The 21603-nt window shown below is 40.9% G+C and overlaps 1 protein-coding gene across 1 annotated transcript in view; it reads left to right on the forward strand.

Moving 5' to 3' along the window:
- The window catches only part of LOC127233883 (putative coiled-coil domain-containing protein 144C), a 135833-nt gene that overhangs the window by 64478 nt on the left and 49752 nt on the right, over positions 1-21603 (forward strand). The window contains exons 9-16 of the mRNA XM_051200554.1: positions 6334-6456; positions 6546-6649; positions 10089-10146; positions 10454-10560; positions 11886-11944; positions 12767-12769; positions 17532-17565; positions 18908-18980. Of these exons, the coding sequence (XP_051056511.1) occupies positions 6334-6456; positions 6546-6649; positions 10089-10146; positions 10454-10560; positions 11886-11944; positions 12767-12769; positions 17532-17565; positions 18908-18980 (561 nt within the window). The remainder of the gene's footprint in view (positions 1-6333; positions 6457-6545; positions 6650-10088; positions 10147-10453; positions 10561-11885; positions 11945-12766; positions 12770-17531; positions 17566-18907; positions 18981-21603) is intronic.

Consider the following 21603-nt stretch of genomic DNA (forward strand, 5'->3'; position numbering starts at 1 on the left):
TTCTGCTCTTTAGTATTTAGTGTTCATAGCTGTGACCCTAATTTTTAACCTTTTTATTTATTTTTAAGTTCAAATATTAATAATACAAAACGGATTTATAAACTGAAAATGTCCCATAGCCTTTAAATTTAAATATTTTTAAAGCCGTTTTTAAAAAACTATCTAGTTTTTTATTTAAACTTTCTGTAAAGCTCCAAAATTTTTCCTTTAAAAACAAGTTTAAAATCTCTCAAGCATTTGCTCCTGTAATATCAGTGAAGTACCATTTTTCACTTCAAGAGGTAGAAAACAGAGCATGACCACAACATGCATAAGGCAAAACCAAGTTCCAACAGTGCAAACAATCCAGAGCTCAATGTCTGAGATTCGTTCACAATCCTCTGGGTTTTCCGGAGGGGCTTGGGTCTCCTCTTGGGTCCCACCCCCAGCTGCATGGCCATAGCCTATAGCCTGCCTTCCAGATCTCAGCCTGCTCCATCTCACTGTGGCTGGTGCTTTTCTGTCACATGGCACCAGCATTTCCAAATCTGCTAGGGTCCACCATTACAATTGGGCTCTCTAGCAACTCTAGCCCTGCTATGTCCTCAAAACCATTATCACCTGGGTGACTCTTGTATTACAAAGTTTGGCTGCCAGAGCAAGGTACATTCTTGCACATGAAAGCATCGAGGTACAGCTTTAATATCTTATTTAAAAAGCGTTGTTTTAAAATTCTATCTTTCATAAACCTTGTTTTCAGGAGACAGGACTTATCACACAAAAATCCATCAGAATGCAAAATATCTTAGAGACCTGCTGTTGCCTCTTTAATAAGTCCATACTACATGGTCGGTCACCTTTAATCAAGAAGGTGGTGAAGTTACATGGCATATGCCCTCTCCAATCCTAGCAAAGATGGTTTCTGGCCATGTATGTGGCTGCCTAAAAATAGAGCCAATCCACATGTTGCTTATATCTCAAAATGGAATCATGTCATATGCTTCCTTTAAAATTACCTATTCATAGATTTTTAACTGTCAGCCGTATTATGAACTTTTTAATTATTTATTTTTATTTTATGTGCATTGGTGTTCTGCCTGCATGTATGTCTGTGTGAGGGTGTCAGATCTTAGAGTTACAGACAGTTGTGAGCTGCCATGTGGGTGCTGGGAATTGAACCCAGGTCCCCTAGAAGAGCAGTGGGTGCTCTTAACTGCTGGGCCATCTCTCCAAACCCATATTATGAGTTTTAATGTTAACATTTTCACAGATTTTTAACCATATTCCATAAAATAAACTTCTAAATCTTGAGGCACAAAAATGTTTACATAAACAAAGTCTAACTGTTTGGCTGGTCTGCTTTGCTTTCTTTTCCGTCACAGCATCGGGTGGCTCTTACTGACACAGGACTTAAAGGAAACTTTTAAATATGCTTGGGTGCAGAGAAGGGAGAGCCATAAGCCAACTCTAGAACCATCTTTCCACTAAAGCAGATCAGCATAAAACAACTGTAATGTTATCCACACCAAAAACACATCTGAACTTCAGCTAACCCAAATCCCGTGGCTGGAGAGTCCAGAAAATTCTGAACCCTGGCCACAAAAGTAGGTCTGGCAGTGGTGGTGAGTAGTGGCTGGTGGCAGCAGAGACAGCAAAAATATTTGACCCATTTCTGTCTCTGCTCTGTGTTTAAACAACACACGCTCCAGAAAACACAGGAGACAAAACTTTCTAAGAAAACAGGTAGAGACAACTTTCTAAAAGACAAAATTTTCCATGGGAAATAGACAAAACTTTCCAACCAATGAGAACCAGTTGTGTGGGTGATATCTTGCTATTTACCCTGGGTGGGAGAATATCGGGGTTCCATCAAACCCCCTTCATGTCCCAGAAACAGAACCAGTCTATGACTCACTGGAAACCTCTGTAGGTCCTTGCAGCATTTCTCAGCATGGCAGTCCCCTCCGATAGCCCACGAACTGAAGGCAGCCTTGGAGTCTTGGAATGTCTCAAGGCATGTGTCTCCTGAAGCAGCCCTCGGTCCCAGAGCTGCAGAGTGAAGGTCCACCTTTAGAATTTGGGTGGGTGTTCTGAATCTCACTGGGGCCTCCAGAAAATGTTAATCCTACCGGTTGAGAATAAGATCACTTTATTTACCTCAATTTATATACCTCAATTTAAAGTCAAATTTGAAGCAAGCTTTAATTAAAAACTGGCCATATGGATGGACTCTCTGGCCAGGTCCATCCCAGAAAATGGTCCCAAGTCATGGTTTGCAGGGGCTTAAGTGTTTCCCATCAGGTCCAATCAGGGGCAAGCATATATCCTGATGCATGCCTTTACACCTCCAGCCTACATCCAATCAGAGTAGGGCAATCGACCCCAAAGTGTTTAGTTTGTTCAGAGCCCTGGCAGCAGGTGAGGCACAAGTTTTTCTCAGTGGTTAGTGTTAACCACAATTCAAGTGGAATTGTTTTGTCCAATCTTCTTTGGAGATTAAAAATGTTTTTGTCAGGTGGAACCAGGATGTATCCCTGGTGCATGAAAGGACTTTGGGAGAACATTCCCCATGGAGGGACACCCCCTTAGCGAAGAGGCAGGAGGGAGAGTTCAGACCCTACTCCAAAGGACTTGACAGGTGTTGATGATACCTCCTGGAAGGCCTCACCTTCCCTGTGGTGTGGGTGGGGAATGGGATTGGGGGGGGGGGTGGTCATGGAGCATGGGAGGATGGAAGAGAGAGGGAACTAGGATCAATATGTAAAATAAGAAAAAATAATAAAAAAAGGTTTTATCAGGAGCTGGCATGTCTCTATAATGGGAACTTAAAGTATTTTAAATGGCATATTCAGCAGCTCTGTGAAGAGTTTGAGAACCTTGGTGGTTAAAAGAGAATTGAAAGTGGAGATAAGAGACTTTTGGAAGTATAGAAGAAAGCAAAATATAAGAGGTTTGGGGACCCTGTGTTTGTGTCAGCTGCAAGAAGAGTGCCACCAGAGAAAAAACTGAGCAGGCAGCTCCTAGGAGGAAGAGAGAGCTATTGCAGGGAACTGAGAGCAAAAGCAGGCTGGGCACACGCAGGCAAGAGCTGAGAGATGGCACAGTCTGCCTGTGGTTCCTAGGGAGAACGTGGAGGGAGGTGGAAGATGAGATCTGAAAAGGCAGGCGTTTGAGAGTTGCTGGGAAGGCTTATCACTGGTGAAGAGCTTGCCTTCAGGACAGGAAGAGGTATGCAGCTGTGTGGGGGGTCAGGCTCTGGCAGTGGGCTTTGGCACTGTGTAGCAGGGACAGTGGCACCCGGAGCAGGAGAGGGGCTTCTGGAGAGTGAAGGGCACCTAGAGCTGCATGGCCATGGCAGCACCGGCAGCAGCAGCGTTGCATGTGGGTGGCAGGGAGACGTTGGAGGGGTGGTGACAAGCTGAGTGTATGGGACCAGAGCTCCGAGCCATCCATCAGTCAGTCACAGCAGAAGAGGTTTCAATGGTCAATAGTACGTGAGATGGGGAGCAGAGAGGGGACAGCTTGGGGAAAAGGGAAGCAGATAGAGACATAGAAAATTTTCAGAGAGGGAGGAAAGGGTGTCTCCTTCCATTGGTCAATGTGCCCACAAAATTGTAAAGGCTGTCATTTTGTATGATTATCTAAGGGAGTATAAGGACCATTTTTGAATACTAAGATGCACCAGTAATGTTAGGTGTGAACTGGAATCTTTAGGAGACATCCCAAAGGTGTATCTCTCAGAATGGAGAGAGCTGATCCCTTTAGCTAGTGGTGGCTGGTAGCCAAGGACCAAAGCTAAGTGAGTCCCTATGGTTCTCACATGACTAATAGAGAGGTCCCTGGGAGGGAGGGGTCATCACCCAAGCTCTATCACCAAGAGAGGGACACTGGACCAAGGAGAAATCTAGGACCTGTCAAAAAGGATTTTCAGATGGTTAGGAACAGACTTGAGATTCCAGCAAGAGCAAAAAGAAAACTTCCAGCCAAGCCAAACTGAATGAAATGTGCCTGCCAGCCATCCAAGGGAGTCTGCCATGGCTGCTGAAGTCTGTGGTGAGGTGCATTTTCTTCACTCCCACAAGATGGAGTGGCGATGCTGGATACTCAGAGATCATCACTGATGACCTGGGGGATGTTTAGGATGGCTGGTGTCTTCTAGTGTTATTACTGAGCAGAGACACCATGACCACAGAAACTCTTGTAAAGGAAAACATTTAATTGGGACTGGCTAACTGTTCAGAGGTTTAATCCATTATTTTCATGATGGGAAGCATGGTGGCATGCAGGCAGACATGGTGCTGGAGAGGTAGCTGGGGATTCTACATCAGGATCCGCGAGCATCAGGAAGCGAATGAGACACACTAGGCCTGGCTTGAGCTTCTGAAACCTCAGAGCCCACTCCTGTTGACACAATTCCTCCAACAAGGCCACACCTCTTACTAGTGCCAGTCGCCATGAGCCTATTGGGCCATTTTCATCCAACTTACCACAGTGAGTAAGGAAAAACTCACCTATTAGCCACTGTGGGATGAATGGAACAGGTACCTTATGGTCCAGAAAGTACAAGAACTGGACTGGGGTCCTGTAGACCCATCCAAATCACGCTCCAAGTCACAGAACCAATGTAGAGAGCCCTGGAGTTGGCACAGAGCATGCCCACACACCAAAGTCTGAGCACAAAGAAGATGTATTACCCTGGAGGAACAGGCAGTGGATGGAGCTGCCCCTGAATCAGACGAAGACAGCTGCAGGTGTCTCTGAAGGAGTGGCTTTTACTGGGAAAGGCAGTCTGTGCTAGGGTGAGTTGGTCAGTCTTTATTGGACTGGCTATCCAATGCAGCCAAGTAATGAATTTTGATTGCTAGACCTTGGTGGTTTAGTCTCAGGTTCAATCAGTGGCCAAACAAGGGAACAGACCTTGAGGGCTAGCTTTAGGAATGTAATCTAACAGTTTAGCAAGGGAGAGGGAAGGGGAAAGGTCAAAACCTGCCTGTGCCATGTCTGCCATGCTTGGGCCTATTAGACAGCCTTTCGCTAATTTTGCAGAAGACCCAGATTCCATTTTTCTAGCACCCACATGGTACTTCACAACCATCCATAACTCCAATCCCAGGGGTTACAGTGCCCTTTTGTGACCTTCAAGGGTACCAGACATGTACCATATATACAAACATATACAGAAGCAAAACACTCATATTTATAAATAAAATAAATAAATTGGTGTCTTTGTTAGGATTTTGTTTCTGTAAAAAAAACACCATAGTCCCTGCTTCAAATGACTTGACAGATGTACATGACCCCACCTGGATAGCATAGCCCTACATGTGGAATGGGGGTGGGGAGATAGGAGGGGAGAGTGGTCAGGGTGCATGTGAGGGGGGAGAGAAGGCCAGAGGGAGGGAGGGAGGGAGTGGGAGGGAACTAGGATGGACATGTAAAATTTAAAAAATAATAAATAAATAAATAAAAAGAAACACCAGGACCACAGCAGTTCTCAATAAGGAAAACATTTAATTGGGGCTAGCTACAGTTTCAGAGGTTTAGTCCACTATCATCATGGTGGGACATGGCAGCATGCAGGCAGACATGTGCTGGGGAGGTAACTGAGAGTCCTGCATCTTGATCTGCAGGCAGCAGAAGCAGACTGTGCTACATTGGGCATGCCTTGAGTGTAAAGACCGTAAGCCTGTCCCCACAGTGACACGCCACCTCCAACAAGACCACACCTACTCCAGCAAGGCTACCACACCTCCTAATAGTGCCACCCCCTATGGGCCAAGCATTCAAACCCGTAAGTCTATGGCAGCCATACTCACTCAAACCACCACGATAGTTAAAACAACATGAAAGTCTAAAGGTATAAAGTCTAAAAAAAATAAATAAATAGAAAAGATTAAATTGAAAATAAGCAATTAAAGTGAAAGATGTTATGGCTACAGTCAGTGTGTGTTCTCACAAGGGAGGCCATCTTCCTCTTCCCCTTCCTTTGTTTCCATTGGCAGGCAGAGAAGAATGGCCTGATCAGTGCACCACCCCAGTTCAGACAGAGTTCTGTGACCAAAGTGTCCTTTCTGCTGGTGTCCCAGGTCTGACAATGCAGACCTGCAAGTCAGCAGTTTATCTTTGGTGTCTGTGGCATCTGTCTGTCTGCCCAATGCTTCCTGAGACTGAGGTTCGAAGTGGTGTAGAAGGCTCAATCACCGTATTTACCTTTTATGGTGTCAGGATACAGCAGTCGGTGGTGTCTGCGCTTCCTGAGAGCCAGTGTAGCTCTTCCAAGCCGCGGTGGGGATGACAAGTAGGTGTTAGGAGATGATTCTCTCACACTCAACAGCACACTTCCTTTCTGTACAGACTTCTGTGGCCCAGTCGCCCATGCTCACTGAATCCAGCCTCTGGATTGGGTATCCAGCAGATTGGCCGGAACCTGTTAAATTCTCCAGGCAACCAGCAGTCTACAACCCAATCGAATGGAGGGTAAAACTGGCTTTAACAAGATATTAAACTTAGCTGAAAAGTATGTAATATTGTGTTTTTAAAATAATTTAAACTTTTTTTTAATACAGGAAGACATGGAATCCCGGTCTGTTCCTCTACAGGAAAATCAACATCCAGCTGCAGTCTTATCGGGAAAGGAGGCAAACGTACAGACCCCAGAGCGTCCAGCCAGGTACAGCACTCATTCCTCTGAGTAAAACCAGCTTAGTGGAGATCAGAAGATGTGAGAGCCATGTGCATTGGAACTTAACACACAGTGATGAGAATACAGTGTGAATTATCAAAACAAAACTAAATCGATAGAAAAAGTAATTTCCTGCTTTGTGAAGAGTTTGCAGTTTTCTGTTTGATTCTACATTGGCCTAAGTTTTGTGTTTTGTTTTGCCAGTTTCTAATATACATTTTCCTAGAAAGTAGACACAAAATTAATTTACATTTATATGTATATAAAATTGAGTCATTAAATGCAAATTGGCACTGAATGCACGTTTTTTCCTGTAGTCCCTGCTGTGAATCGCCTTTGAAGCCTGCTCTTGTTACCCTGTCTCTGAGTGACGCTGATTGTGACTGTGCCTCTTCCTCTGTAGTGAATTTTGAAGGTTCCCATTTTACTCTATCCACACTTGGGAAGTGTGGATAAAATAGCTTTCAGTGAATTAATTTTCCTTATTGAGGACCAGTGATGTGGGTGATGAGGAGAAGAGAGTCAGGTTTTAGAGGCACGTGGTACTGGAGTTGACCCCTGCCTTTGAACCTGCTCTGTGTCATCTTGGAAATGTTATTTGTCATCAACTATTTTTCCTCTGATCTAAAAAGGAATATGATATATCCAAGATTATTATTTAATATGTAAGTTTACATTTAGCTCAGTGTCTACCTCAATCTCATTTACATTGTTAATTGAATTACTATGACTAATAGTATAATTGTTGTAATTAAAATTATCATTTTATGCAAATGGATTTTACATGTTTAACTTCTATCTGACTATATTTTATAATATTTTAAAATCAGAACTAGAGATAAATGCAGAATTCTTCATTTAAGTTGTGACAAACATCAAAGTTTGAATTAAAAGGTGCTCAAATAATACCAACAATACAGGAAGGTCTCTGTAGCTGAGGGCCCTGTGCTGTCATCTACTTACATCTTGTTTTACAGAATGTCTTAGGGCCAGCCTTAGTGCTTCTGTTGCTATAATAAACACCATGACCAAAGTCAACCCGGGGAAGAAAGGTTTTATTTCTATTACACTTCCAGATAACAGATAACTGAGGGAGGTCTGAGCAGAAACTCAAGTTGGTCAGGGATCTGAAGACAGAAATGAACAAAGGCCATGGAGGGGTGCTGCTTACTGGCTTGCTCCTCATGGCTTGCTCAGCCTGCTTTCTTATAGCTCCCAGGACCACCTGCCCTGGGGTGGCATCATTCACAGTGGGCTGGGCCCTCCTCACAGACTCACCCACAGGTCAGTCTTATGGAGGTGTTGTCTCCATTAAGATTCCCTCTTTGCAGATGACTCTAGCTTGTCATGTTGACAAAAGCCAGTAAGCCCCAGGTCCTTATGGAGGCAGGAGACTAGAACTGAGTTCAGTGTGCTAGAGTGGGTGTCTCCTCAGCTCCACCTGTTGGCACAAGTCCTTCCATATCCATCTGGGGTATGGAAGGGCTAGGACTGACTGACACCAGGATCCTGTATGTTTGGTAGCATAGTTGTTGCTGTGCCTATATTGAAGATAGGTGAGTCCTGCATTTGATCATTTGAGTCTGTCTCTGTTCCAGGAGTGCCTGGTTTCATAGGCTTCGGATTTTTATGTTGGAGGACCCTTTCAATCCTGCTGAAGAGGGACTTAGGGCTGCCAGTTCCTAAAAAAGATGTCCTGGTATCTCGTAGGAAAGCAGACATAGCCATAGAGTCTGGTGCTTCTGCCAGCCTCTCCTTGGGAAGGAAAAAAATGAGGAAACTGAAGTTGCAAAAACACTTCACCCTAGCCTGGGCCTGCACAGCCTGGCAGGCATCTTTGTCCCTCCATCCTTCTTTAGAAAGTGGTCATGGTCATCATGGGGCAGACAAAAAAGCTGCATGCCTCAGCACTTTTTCACCTTCCCCTTCCACCCTGACAAGGGGGTCCTGTTGGCCCTGGGGTGACACAGGGAAAGCACTTCCAATGATTTTCTCTCTCCTCTTGGCTCTTTCTGTCTGAACTCGTACACCTGTGAGTAATGTCCTTGAGACGAACCTCTTCTCCCTCTCCCTCTCCCTCTCCCTCATCCCAGGGCACCCATGGCCCCTCAGGTCATGGCTCTGTTTCTGGCCCGTCATATAATCAAGCTCCATATAAGTTACTATTTGGGTCTCACTGCATATTTTCCAGTCTCAGAAGCTCAGAGCTGGCGCATCTGCGGTTGCAGCTCTGATTAAACTTTCCAAAGACTGAGTGAGGATCCATATATAATTGCTGCTGAACGTTACTCAAAAGAGAATTCCAAGAACACTAGCTCAAGATGGAAAGGGAAGCCAGGTTTCTGCTCCGTATGTGGGCTCAAATCAAAGGGCACATTTCATTTCCAAATCAATGCAAACTATATTCTTATTTTAGGAGTACAGAAGTCAGTGTATCACACACTTGCCCATTTGGATCCTTTCAGACAGTTGTGAGAAAAGAAAGGAATCTGTAATAGAAACTCACGTTATAGATGATGGCTGGCTCAATTAGGGTTACTATTGCTGGGGTGAAACACCATGACCAACAGCAAATTGGGAAAGAAAAGTTTTATTTGGCTTATAGTTCCACATCCCTGTTAATCTCTGAAGGGAGTCAGAACAGAAACTCAAATAGGGCAGGAACCTGGAGGGCAGGAGCTGATGCTTCTTACAGGCTTGCTTCTTATGGCTTTCCCAGCCTGTTTTCTTATAGAACCCAGGACTACCAGCCCAAGGATGATGGTAACACCAAGGATAGACTAGATCCTTCACTATCAATCGCTAATTAAGGAAATACTATACAGGGTTGCCGACAGCGGGATCTCATAGAGGCATTTTCTCGATTGAGGCTCCCTCCTTTTTTTATGACATTAACCTCTGTCGAGTTGGCATACAACCAGCCAGCATAGTCTATCAATACTTTAGTCTTAGGAATGTCCTATGTTGTTTAGAGTTAAAGGTGGTCAATGGGGTCTTTTAAATATGTTGTTTATATGTGTGGGAGCCAATTTGTCATCTTTAATTGCATAGTTTATTGTTTAATCAGTGATAGACAGTGAAGATGAGACCATGTCTCTCTCCGCCTTATTTCCTACTATCATGTTAGTATCACTCACTTTATGTAGCAAAAATCATGAGAATCAGTAATTGGTTTTTTAGTTAGCTTTGGAGAGAGGAAATTTGCCTACCAAGTGTCTAATCATTCTTAACCCCTGTGAAATTTTTGGCTGTCATCACTCAAGAGAGAAGCAGAGGCAGAGAAGATAACTAAAAGCTTTGTTTTGTTTTTAACAAAGATTGATTCTTAAGTATACAGGTAAAATACACTTAGTATGCGGAGTTGATCATGTTGCAGGATTTTTCAAAGAACCAAACTCATGTCTTATTGTATGTTTTCACTCTGAAGGGTTTCCAAGGAACCTGGTGCTACTGATTCTGATCCTACAGAAAAAGAGAATGCTAAGGTAATTGCTGCTTTATTAGATTGATTTAGGGTGATTTGCGACATCCGCCCTCTGTTTGAGATATGGCCTATTTTTCTCATTCCAACTCTCCTTCATAAACTGAGTTTAGAGGGTGGCTGGTGTAGCAGCCCCAGCTGGGAAACAGCACCTCACAGGGAAAGAACTGCACAAGTGAAGGCCCAGTGAAGGGAAAAGACACCATTGATTTCCTATCTGCCTGGCACTATCATGATCACAAAGCATGTTAGGGGATTTTTCATTATGCTGAATGAGTTACTGTTTTGTTTTGTTTTTTAATTTTATGCAGGATGAACTGGTGTCACTTTTAGCTCCACTGGAGGAAAACAAACCACAGATGAAAGAATTTTCAGTAGCTGAAGCTGCCAAGTTCCAGACAGATGTCAAGCTGGATGGGTACCCTCGTTTCCTCTTTTCTCTGAGTTGTTGTGTTCCAGGTGGTTACAGTCAGTGCTGTGATCTGAAAAACTCAGTAGAGAGGAACAAATTTTGTTTCTAGTTTATGAAATATAGTTATCTAACAAAGTATCTTCGATGGGTTTCAATTGCGGTAAAGTGACACCATGACAGCAACTCTTATGAAGGAAAACATCTAATTGGAGTGGCTTGCTTCTAGTTCAGAGGTTCAGTCCATTTTATCATCATGACAGGACATGGTGGCATGCAGGTGGCATCATGCAATTGGAGAAGAGACTGAGAGTTCTATATCTTTGTTCCACAGGCAACAGGAAGTGAACTGAGACACTGGATGTGGCTTGAACATATATGGAACCTCTAAGCCCACCTCCATAGTGACACACATCCTCCAACAAGGCCACACCTACTCCAACAAAGCCACGCCTCCCAATAGTGCCTCTTCCTATGAGCTTATGGGGGCCAGTTACATTCAAACTACCACATAAAGCATAAGTAATTTATAAATGAACTATTTAGTGCAAGCACAAAAAAAAAGAAGTATTGGAAAGGATTGATACTCCATTTTAATAATGCATGGTACCCATTATTCATACAGTTGCATGTTACATGATGCTAAAGGATTCCTCATTAGTTTTACTAATTTTGTAAAATACAGACTTGATCATATTTTATTCAACATTGAGCATGAACATCTTATTTTCTTTTTATCACTGCTTCTCATGTGCATGTCTTATAAAAGCACATTTTAAACATAACAGGAATTGAAAATCACATTCTCGTTTGGATGACTGAGCTTTAGACTGCTATCTCTGAGGAATGTTCTGAGTGACTATTCATTGTGGCTACCAGAGTCCATTTAGGTCTTTTTAATTTTTTTTTAAATAATGTGTTAGGCTTTCTGTGTAGTGAGGCTTTCTGTTTATGCTGAGCATAAACTATCTTTATGTGCATTAACCATTTTCCGGTGAATGTATGTGATAGGTGGATGGTAACAACAACACAAGTAGGTTTTAGATTCATCCAAGAGTGCATTTCATTCCTAGATTTCACACTTGGTAGATGTGTGATCTTCAGACATTGGTTAGTGACTGTATCACTTGGTTTTATTCTTATCTTTATGTGTTTGTTTGTTTAATTGCAATTGCCACAAAACTTTAAGGCTTTGAACATTTGAAGTATAGGTGACAATTTCTCTTGTATTTAATAAAACATTCCTTAAGAAATTTAAAGTCTTTAATGAATGTTTTAATACCTCTGCTAAAATAGTAATTAATACTTATCATGTTTCTCATTTATGGAAAAAGACAAAGTGTTTTAGAATATGAAGAAAATGGACTTAAAACTTGTCAAGAAAGCAATCTAGGTAAGGCCTGGATTAGGAATTATTCTACATAATCTTTTATTTGGTTAAAAAAGTGAATTAAATAATTAAAATAAAATTAAGTAAATAAAACCATGAAAGTGGTGTTTACAAAGTGAACCCATAAAATGATTTTGTATTTTTAAATTGCTTATTTCTCTAGAATTAGAGCTGTTCAGTAAGTTAATCAATAAATGTATTTTGCTTTTTGACACAGTGTAACCTGAAAAAAAAACTTGTTTTCCTTTTGTGATTTTGGGGTTGAACCTAGGGCTTTCCCGATTTTGGATAAGTGTCCTTCCACTGAAATACGCCTGTCTTCTGTAGTTTCTTTCATTATTATTTATGGGTGTGAGCTCTGATGGAATGCTTTTCAGGTGTGCAAAGACTTTATTTCTTTGAAGATATGCAGTAGTATGAGAATGGCTGAGAGGAATGACATTATGCTGCAATACCCAGGAGAAACATGACCATCCTGCCCCATTTGCAAAAAATGGGAGTATAAACTGTTCAGAATTCATATATTGGAAAATGGCCATCACAATGACTTGTGTACCTATCCTTCCATTGGAAATAAGGCTAGAGTCTTGTTCCAGTTTGCTTTTCTGGAACTCAGTCAGAAACTATGGAGTAAAACTGCTGACTGGCTTACTCACTGGCTCATGCTCAGCTAGCTTGCTTATATAGCCCAGGCCTACCTGCCTAGGGATGGTGTCACCCACAATGGGCTGAGTCCTCCCACATCAATCATCAGTCAAGACAATCTCACAGTCATGGACACAGGCAAATCTGATGTAGGCAATTCCTCAATTTAGACTCCTTTAGAAGGTGATGGGTTGTGTCAAGTTGATAGCTGACAGTCACCAGGAAGAATCTGAATAAGAGGTATTTGGTTACACATGAAAGAACACTAGGGATGAACATTAGCATGCTTTGTAAGTTTACAACCCAGTGAAGTTCCTTTTGGAAACATTTTTATTTTATTCCCTAGTTATGGGCCTTGAACCTAACACCTCTGTTTTAGTTACCTTTTTATTAATACTAAGATACACCATGAGCAAGGCAATTTATAAAATAAGGAATTTATTTGGGGCTTACAAATTCAGAGAGTTAGAGTCATTTCATATGCATTGCAGGAAAAATCCATCAACACAAAGTCTCAGTTCTAAACATCTATGCCCCAAATACAAAGGCACCCACATTCATAAAAGAAACGCTACTAAAACTCAAAGCTCATATAAAACCTCACACACTTATAGTGGGAGACTTCAATACACCACTCTCAACACTAGACAGGACCAAAAATCAGAAACTCAACAAAGAAACAAAAGAACTAACAGAAGTTATGTCTCAACTGGGGTTAACAGACATCTATAGAACATTCCATCCAAAGACAAACCAATATACCTTCTTCTCTGCTCCACATGGAACCTTCTCTAAAATCAACCACATACTAGGTGGAATAACAAACCTCAACAGATAGAAGAGAATAGGAATAGTCCCCTGTATTTTATCGGACCTCCATGCTTTAAAATTGGAATTCAACAACAACACAAATAGCAGAAACCCTGCAAACTCATGGAAACTGAACAATGTGCAATTGCACCACTCCTGGGTCAAAGAAGAAATAAAGAAAGAAATTAAGGACTTTCTAATATTCAACAAGAATGAGGACACAACATACCCGAACTTATGGGACACCTTGAAAGCACTGTTACAAGGGAAATTCATTGCACTAACTGCCCATATGAAGAAAACATAGAATAGTCACATAAGAGAATTAACAGCCCAACTGAAAGCCTTAGAACAGAGAGAAGTGAACTTACCCCGTAGGAGTAGACGCCAGGAAATAATCAACTTGAGGTCTGAAATCAACAAAATAGAAACCAGGAAAACAATACAAAAAATCAATGCAAATTAACAAAATCAGAAACAAAAAGGGAAACATAACAACGGACACAAAGGAAATCCAGACAATTTTCAGGACATACTTTGAAAACCTGTGTTCCACAAAAATTGAAACTTCAAAGAAAATGGACAAATTTCTGGGTAACTATCACTTAGCAAAATTAAATCAAGAACAAACAAACAACTTAAATAGACCTATAACCCGCAATGAAATAGAAGCAGTCATGGAAAGCCTTCCAACAAAAAAAAGTCCAGGGCCAGATGGATTCAATGCAGAATTCTACCAGGCATTCAAGGAAAAACTAATACCACTACTCCTCAAACTGTTCCACAAAATAGAAACGAAGGTTCATTGCCAAACTCTTTTTATGAGGCCACAAGAACCTTGGTACCCAACCCTCATAAAGACACAACTGAGAAAGAAAACTACAGACCAATATCCCTGATGAACATCGATGCAAAAATACTCAATAAAATACTGGCAAATCAAATTCAAGAATACATCAGAGAAATCATCCACCATGACCAAGTAGGCTTCATCCCTGGATTGCAGGGATGGTTTAACAAACGAAAATCTATCAACGTGATCCACCATATAAACAAACAGAAAAAGAAAAACCATATGATCATCTCCCTAGATGCTGAAAAAGCCTTCGACAAAATCCAACACCCTTTCATGATAAAGGTCTTGGAGAGGTCAGGGATAACAGGAACATACCTAAACATAATAAGAGCAATATACAGCAAACCAACTGCCAACATCAAACTGAATGGAGAGAAACTTAAGCCAATTCCTCCAAAATCAGGAACAAGACAAGGCTGCCCTCTCTCTCCATATCTCTTCAATATTGTACTGGAAGTTCCAGCTAAAGTTATAAGACAACAAAAGGAGATCAAGGGGATTCAAATTGGAAAGGAAGAAGTCAAACTGTTTCTATTTGCAGATGATATGATAGTTTACATAAACTCTACCAGGGAACACCTTCAGCAAACTAGCAAGAAACAAGATAAACTCAAAAAAAAAAATTAGTAGCCCTACTTTTTTCAGACGACAAAGAGGCGGAGAAAGAAATCAGAGAAACATCACCCTTTACAATAGCCACAAGCAACATAAAGTATCTTGGGGTAACGCTTACCAAACAAGTGAAAGACCTATATAATAAAAAATTTGTGGCTCAGGATTTCTAAATCTTCTTCGAATCCCCCATGATAGTGCCCCTTACCAGCAGGAAGTAGTTTGGAAAGAACGATGCTCAAATTCCCAAATATTGTGTATAAATGTTTGTTTTCATTTAATTGGACTTTGTTATATAAAATAAAATAAAATAATAAAAAAATTGTGGCTCTAAAGAAAGAAATTAAAGAAGGTACCAGAAAATGGAAAGATCTCCCATGCTCTTGGATAGGTAGGATAAACATAGTAAAAATGGCAATCTTGCCAAAAGCAATCTACAGATTCAATGCAATCCCCATCAAATTCCCAGCACAACTCTTCACCAACCTTGAAAGGATAATAATCAACTTTATATGGAAAAACAAAAGAACTAGAATAGCCAAAACAACCCTATACAATAAAAGAACTTCAGGAGGCATCATCATTCCTGACTTTAAGCTCTATACAGACCAATATCCCTGATGAACATCGATGCAAAAATACTCAATAAAATACTGGCAAATCAAATTCAAGAATACATCAGAGAAATCATCCACCATGACCAAGTAGGCTTCATCCCTGGATTGCAGGGATGTTTTAACATACGAAAATCTATCAACGTGGTCCACCATATAAACAAACAGAAAAAGAAAAACCATATGATCATCTCCCTAGATGCTGAAAAAGCCTTCGACAAAATCCAACACCCTTTCATGATAAAGTTCTATACAGAGCTACAGTTCTGAAAACAGCCTGGTATCGGCACAAAAAAAGACAGGTAGACCAATGGAATCAAATTGAAAATCCTGATATTAACCCACACACCAATGAACACCTGATTTTCAACAAAACAGCTAAAATTATACAATGGTGCGAGGACAGCATCTTCAACAAATGGTGCTATCACAATTGGATGATGGTGTGTAGAAGACTGCAGATAGATCCATATCTATCGCCATGCACAAAACTCAAGTCCAAATGGATCAAAGACCTCAACATCAATCCAGCCACATTGAACCTCTTAGAAGAGAAAGTAGGAGGTACCCTTGAACAAACTGGTATAGGAGACTGCTTCCTGAACAAACCTCCAGGGGCACAGTCACTGAAAGAAACAATTAATAAATGGGACCTCTTCAAACAGAGAAGCTTCTGTAAGGCAAAGGACACAGTGGACAAGACCAAATGGTAGCCCACAGACTGGGAAAAGATTTTCATCAATCCTCCATCTGACAAAGGGCTGATCTCCAAAATATACAAAGAACTCAAGAAACTAGTCAACAAAACACCAAACAACCCTATTAAAAAATGGGGTACAGAACTGAAGAAAGAATTCTCAATAGAGGAAATCAAAAAGGCTGAAAGACACTTAAGAAAGTGTTCCACATCCTTAGCTATCAGGGAAATGCAAATCAAAACAACTTTGAGATACCATATTACCCTTGCCAGAATGGCTAAAATTAGAAACACCAATGATGACTCATGTTGGAGAGGATGTGGAGAAAGGGGAACACTCCTCCACTGCTGGTGGGAGTGCAAACTCATACAGCCATTTTGGAGAACAGTATGGCGGTTCCTCAGGAAAATGGGAATTAGTTTACCACAGGACCCGACAATCCCCCTCTTAGGCATATACCCAAATGATCCACATCCATGCAACAAAGACATCTGTGTAACTATGTTCATAGCAGCACTATTTGTAATAGCAAGAACCTGGAAGCAACCTAGATGCCCCTCAATTGAAGAATGGTTAATGGCACATCTACACAATGGAATACTACTCTGCAGAAAAAAATAATGGCATCTTGAAATTCGCAGGCAAGTGGATGGCACTTGAAGAAACCATCCTGAATGAGGTAACCCAGTCACAAAAAGAGAAACATGGTATGTACTCGCTCATATACGGATTTTAGACCTAAAGCAAAGGATCACCAGCCTATAATTCATACCACCAGAGGAACTAGGATACTAGGTGTATTCTAAGAGATTCACATAAAGTTCCCCACAGAAGGGGGAAGGGACAAGTCCCCCAGAGCTCAGGGGAAGTGGGGGGGGGGGCAAGTGAATGGAGAGAGAGAGAATGGAAGTAGGAGAAAGAGAGGGGGAGGTGAGGAAAACATGTGCAACTAGGAAGATTGAGTCAGGGTAGGGAGAGAGAGAGAGAGAGAGAGAGAGAGAGAGAGAGAGAGAGAGAGGACATAAAAGAGGGAGCCAATATTAGTTTGAAGAGAAAACTGAACCCAGAGAAAGGTCTGAAGACCTACAAGACTGACGCCAACTAACAATTTGTGCATTCGTGGAAAGGCTACCATAAATGCCCTTCCTGGATAATGAGATCAACAACTAACTTATTCACCATCATGGAGCCCTCATCTAATACCTGTTGGAAACTGAGGCAAACACCCATAACTAAACACTGAGTCAAACTTGAACTAGAACCATTATAGAGTTTTAATGCATTATACTTACCTCTTTTTTTTCTATTATTTTATATTGCTGACTAATAATATACTTTTCCTTTACCTTTAAAAGCAGCTGAAAGTTCTAAATCCTGCTCTATACTAAGGTAAGGCTTTAAAGATTAATTTAAGTAGAGAAAACAGAAACCAGAGTTTGTTAGTGCTCTCTGGCTCACTGCCACATGACATACCTGACACTTGGTACTTCCTGTAATTGTCAGGAAGCTGGCTCATGTAATTAGCCTGTGCACTTTCTCAGGGTGTTTTCTTGCTCTTCTGCATAATCAATAGACCCAAGAAATTACTTCATATAGCATCAGTTCCCAAAGTCCAGGTGTGTGCACACTCATGTACAGTGTTCCCACCAAGCATGGTGGTGCTCTAATCATGGTCTTAATAATTTTACAGTTGCAGGCATAACCAATGCCTGTCTTCACCAGGGAAGGATTTAGGGCAGGTCTCAAACCTGTGACCATGGTGCCGTTGATTTTAAACATAACACAATCATGTAGCTTCTGGAGAGAAATTATTTTTCTGGTAGTAAATCATTTCAATATGTAGAGAATGTTCAGCTAGCAATGTTTAAATCTGTCCAGAAGCTATTTGAATTCCTTTTTATTTTTTTAAATAGTGTCTCTCTGTGTAGCCCTGGCTATCCTGGAACTCACTCTATAGACCAGGCTGGCCTCAAACTCACAGAGATCTCACTGTCTCTGTCTCTCAAGTGCCACCACTGCTATAGGCTTCTTTTTTCTGACACCCCATTCATATCTCCATTGAACTACTACTGCTGCCTGCTTCCTTAAATTTTGTCTACTGTCTTCTCATTGACAACGAGCACATTTGTTGCTATTGTTTTCCTGCATTACTTTATCTTATTTCCTACAGACACATATTCCTTTGCTTGTATAGAGCCGATTGAAAGTCCACATGGTATCAGGATTTTAGAGACTTATCTGGGCACACTAAGTGGCAGCAGTTTATTTGACCTTGATATAGTCTCCTGCATCCTACAATTCTATTTCCTATATTTCATAACCAACTATATTTGACTTTAATCAGATAATACACTCATAATTTTCTGATTATAGTATTATTGGTACAGCATTCTCCAGTTCCTATGAAAAACTACAAAATGGATTGATCTTAACCTGTGCATTTATTAAAGACAAATGTTTTATATGTGGTTAGCTTCAAATGAATTAGAAGACTGTCATTGATAAACATTCAAATCACATATGTTCTTCATAAGACCAATACAAAAACCTTGCTAATTCTCTCTGAGAAAAGTATAGTGGTTATAGTGTAAAACGAGTTGTTGAACCTCAGCACAGAGAAGTAGGTTTTCTACATAACACAGTTTCAGTGTGCCCAACAATATCACAGATGGGAAGAGCCAGTTTTTAAAGAACCAGAACTCATTCATTATTATACATTTTCATCCTGAAGGTTCTTCACCAAACCTGATCGTAGTGATGCTGAGCCCACAGCAAGAAAGGACGAATATAATTTTGACACAAAGGTAAAGTTCTTTGAGGTTAGTCTTCTTGTTCTGAGTATGAATTGTTTTAACATTTATCCTTAAATTCAATAACAATCTACTTATTATCCTTTATACTGAAAGTTGGTCAGAGAAAACATCCTACATAATCAGAATTAGTCAATTGGCTTACACTTTGAACCCTCACTGAGGGATAGTAAGTACTTTGAGGCAGCAGGGGTTGAAGGAAGAAATGGTAAGAAAAATGCAAAATGTTGTGAACCTTAAATTAGGTAAACTTTCCCCCAGAACATAGCAAAATTAAACCTTGGGGAGTATTTATGGGGCAAATAATTTTAGGTCATTTTTTAATGCACTAATACAATTTTATTTATATTCATGCTTACAAAAATAATCTAGTCACAGAGCTGGAGAGCTGGTTCAGTGGTTAAGAAAACTTGCTGTTTTTGTAGAAGACCTAGATATGGGTCCTAGAACCACACAGTGCCAGTTCCAGGATTCAGATGTCCGTCCCTTCCTACCTTCCTTTCCCCATCCCTTCCTTTCCTCCCTCCCTCCCTTCCTTCATTCCTTCTTTACTTCCTCCTTCCCCTTCTCTCTTTTCTTTCTTTCTTTCTTTTTTTTTTTTTTTTTTTTTTTTTTAGGCAGAGTTTCTCTGCATAGCCCTGGTTGTCCTGGAACTCATTCTGTAGATCAGGCTGCCCTTGAATTCAGAGATCTACCTGTCTCTGCATTCTGAGTGCCGAGATTAAAGGTCTGCACTACAACCACCCACTACAACCTTCTTCGGACTTATATAGGAATTAGGCACACACATAGCACACAGGCATACATGCAGGCAAAACACTCATACACATAAAATAAATTTAAATTTTTTAGTATGGTAATTTATCATAGTGACCAAGGAATTTTCTGATGTCCTATGATTCTAACTACCTAATGGAGACATGTAGATTTTTATTACTTCAATGGTTTTTTGCTTTATTATCATGTAGAGTTTTTTAAATATTTGTTATTATTTTCGTATGTATGTATGTGCATATGGGCACCTTGTATGCTTTTACCCGTGGAGGTGAGAGCCGTGTTGGATCCTCTGGAACTGGAGTTAGGCAGTTACATGTGGGTTGTGTGAGCTGCCTGGTGTGGGTGCCTGAAAACAAACCTCTAGAAGAACAGCCAATGCTCTTAACTACCCAGTCATATTTCTACCCCTTACTGTGGTACTTTAAGAAAATTAATTATACCATAAGAAAAACAAGAATTATTAGCAGCGTAGTAATGAAGGTGTCCGCTGTATTCCTACATCCTGTCTTTAGGGTGTTGGTTATCAAACCAACTACTAAGCCACACTCTCAGCAATGCAGAGGATTCTTCATCTGTTATACTTGAAAAAGAAAGAACATTTGGGACCTGCTGAAATTGAAAAGCTTCTGTAAAGCAAAGGACGCGGTCAACAAAACAAAACCGTAACCCGCAGAATGGGAAAAGATATTCACTAACTCCACATCTGACAAAGGGCTGATTTCCAAAATATACAAAGAACTCGAGAAGCTAGTTACCAAAACACAAAATAGTCCGATTAAAAAGTGGGATACAGAACTGAATAGAAAATTCTCAATACAGGAATCTAAAATGTCTGAAAGTCACTTAAGAAAGTGCTCAACATCCTTAGCCATCAGAGAAATGCAAATCAAAACAACTCTGAGATACCATCTTACTCCTGCCAGAATGGCTAAAATTAGAAACACCAATGACGACTCATGCTGGAGAGGATGTGGAGAGAGGAGAATATTCCTCCACTGCTGGTGGGAGTGTAAACTCATACAGCCACTTTGGAGATCAGTATGGCGGTTCCTCAGGAAAATGAGAATCAGTCTATGACAAGATCCAGCATTGCCACTCTCAGGCATACACCCAAAAGATGCACATCCATGCAACCAAGACATCTGTTCAGCTATGTTCATAGCAGAAGTATTTGTAATGGCTAGAACCTAGAAACATCCTAGATGCCCCACAACTGAAGAATGGATAAAGAAAATGTGGTGTATTTAAACAATGGAGTACTATTCAGTGGAAAAAAAGCAATGTAACCTTTAAATTTGCAGGCAAATGAGTGGAACTATAAGAAATCATTCTGAGTGAGGTAACCCAGTAACAAAAAAAGAAAAACATGGCATATAGTCATTCATATATGGATTTTAGACGTAGAGCAAAGGATTACCAGCCTACAATCCACACTGCCACAGAGAAGCTAGGATACAAGGAGGACTCTAAGAGAGATATACATGGTCCTCCAGAGAAGGAGAAAGGGACAAGATCTCTGGAGCAAATTGGGAGCATGGGGGGAGGGGAGAAGGAGTTAGGAGAAAGAAAAGGGGGAAGAGGAGGAGAGAAGAGAACATGAGGGAGCAGGGAGATTGAGTCACGGAAAGAATAGAGGAGAGCAAGGAAAGAGATGCCATAATTGAGGGGGCCAGTATAGGTTTAAAGAGAAATCTGGCACTAGGGAAATATCAAGAGACCTACAAAGGTGACCCCCAACTAACAATCTAAGTAATAGTGAGAGGCTACCTTAAATGCCCTTCCCCGATAATGACATTGATGACTACCTTATATGCCATCCTAGAGCCTTCATCCAGTAGCT

This window comes from Phodopus roborovskii, unplaced genomic scaffold (genome assembly GCF_943737965.1).
Source record: "Phodopus roborovskii unplaced genomic scaffold, PHOROB, whole genome shotgun sequence".
NCBI classification, from domain to species: Eukaryota; Metazoa; Chordata; class Mammalia; order Rodentia; family Cricetidae; genus Phodopus; species Phodopus roborovskii.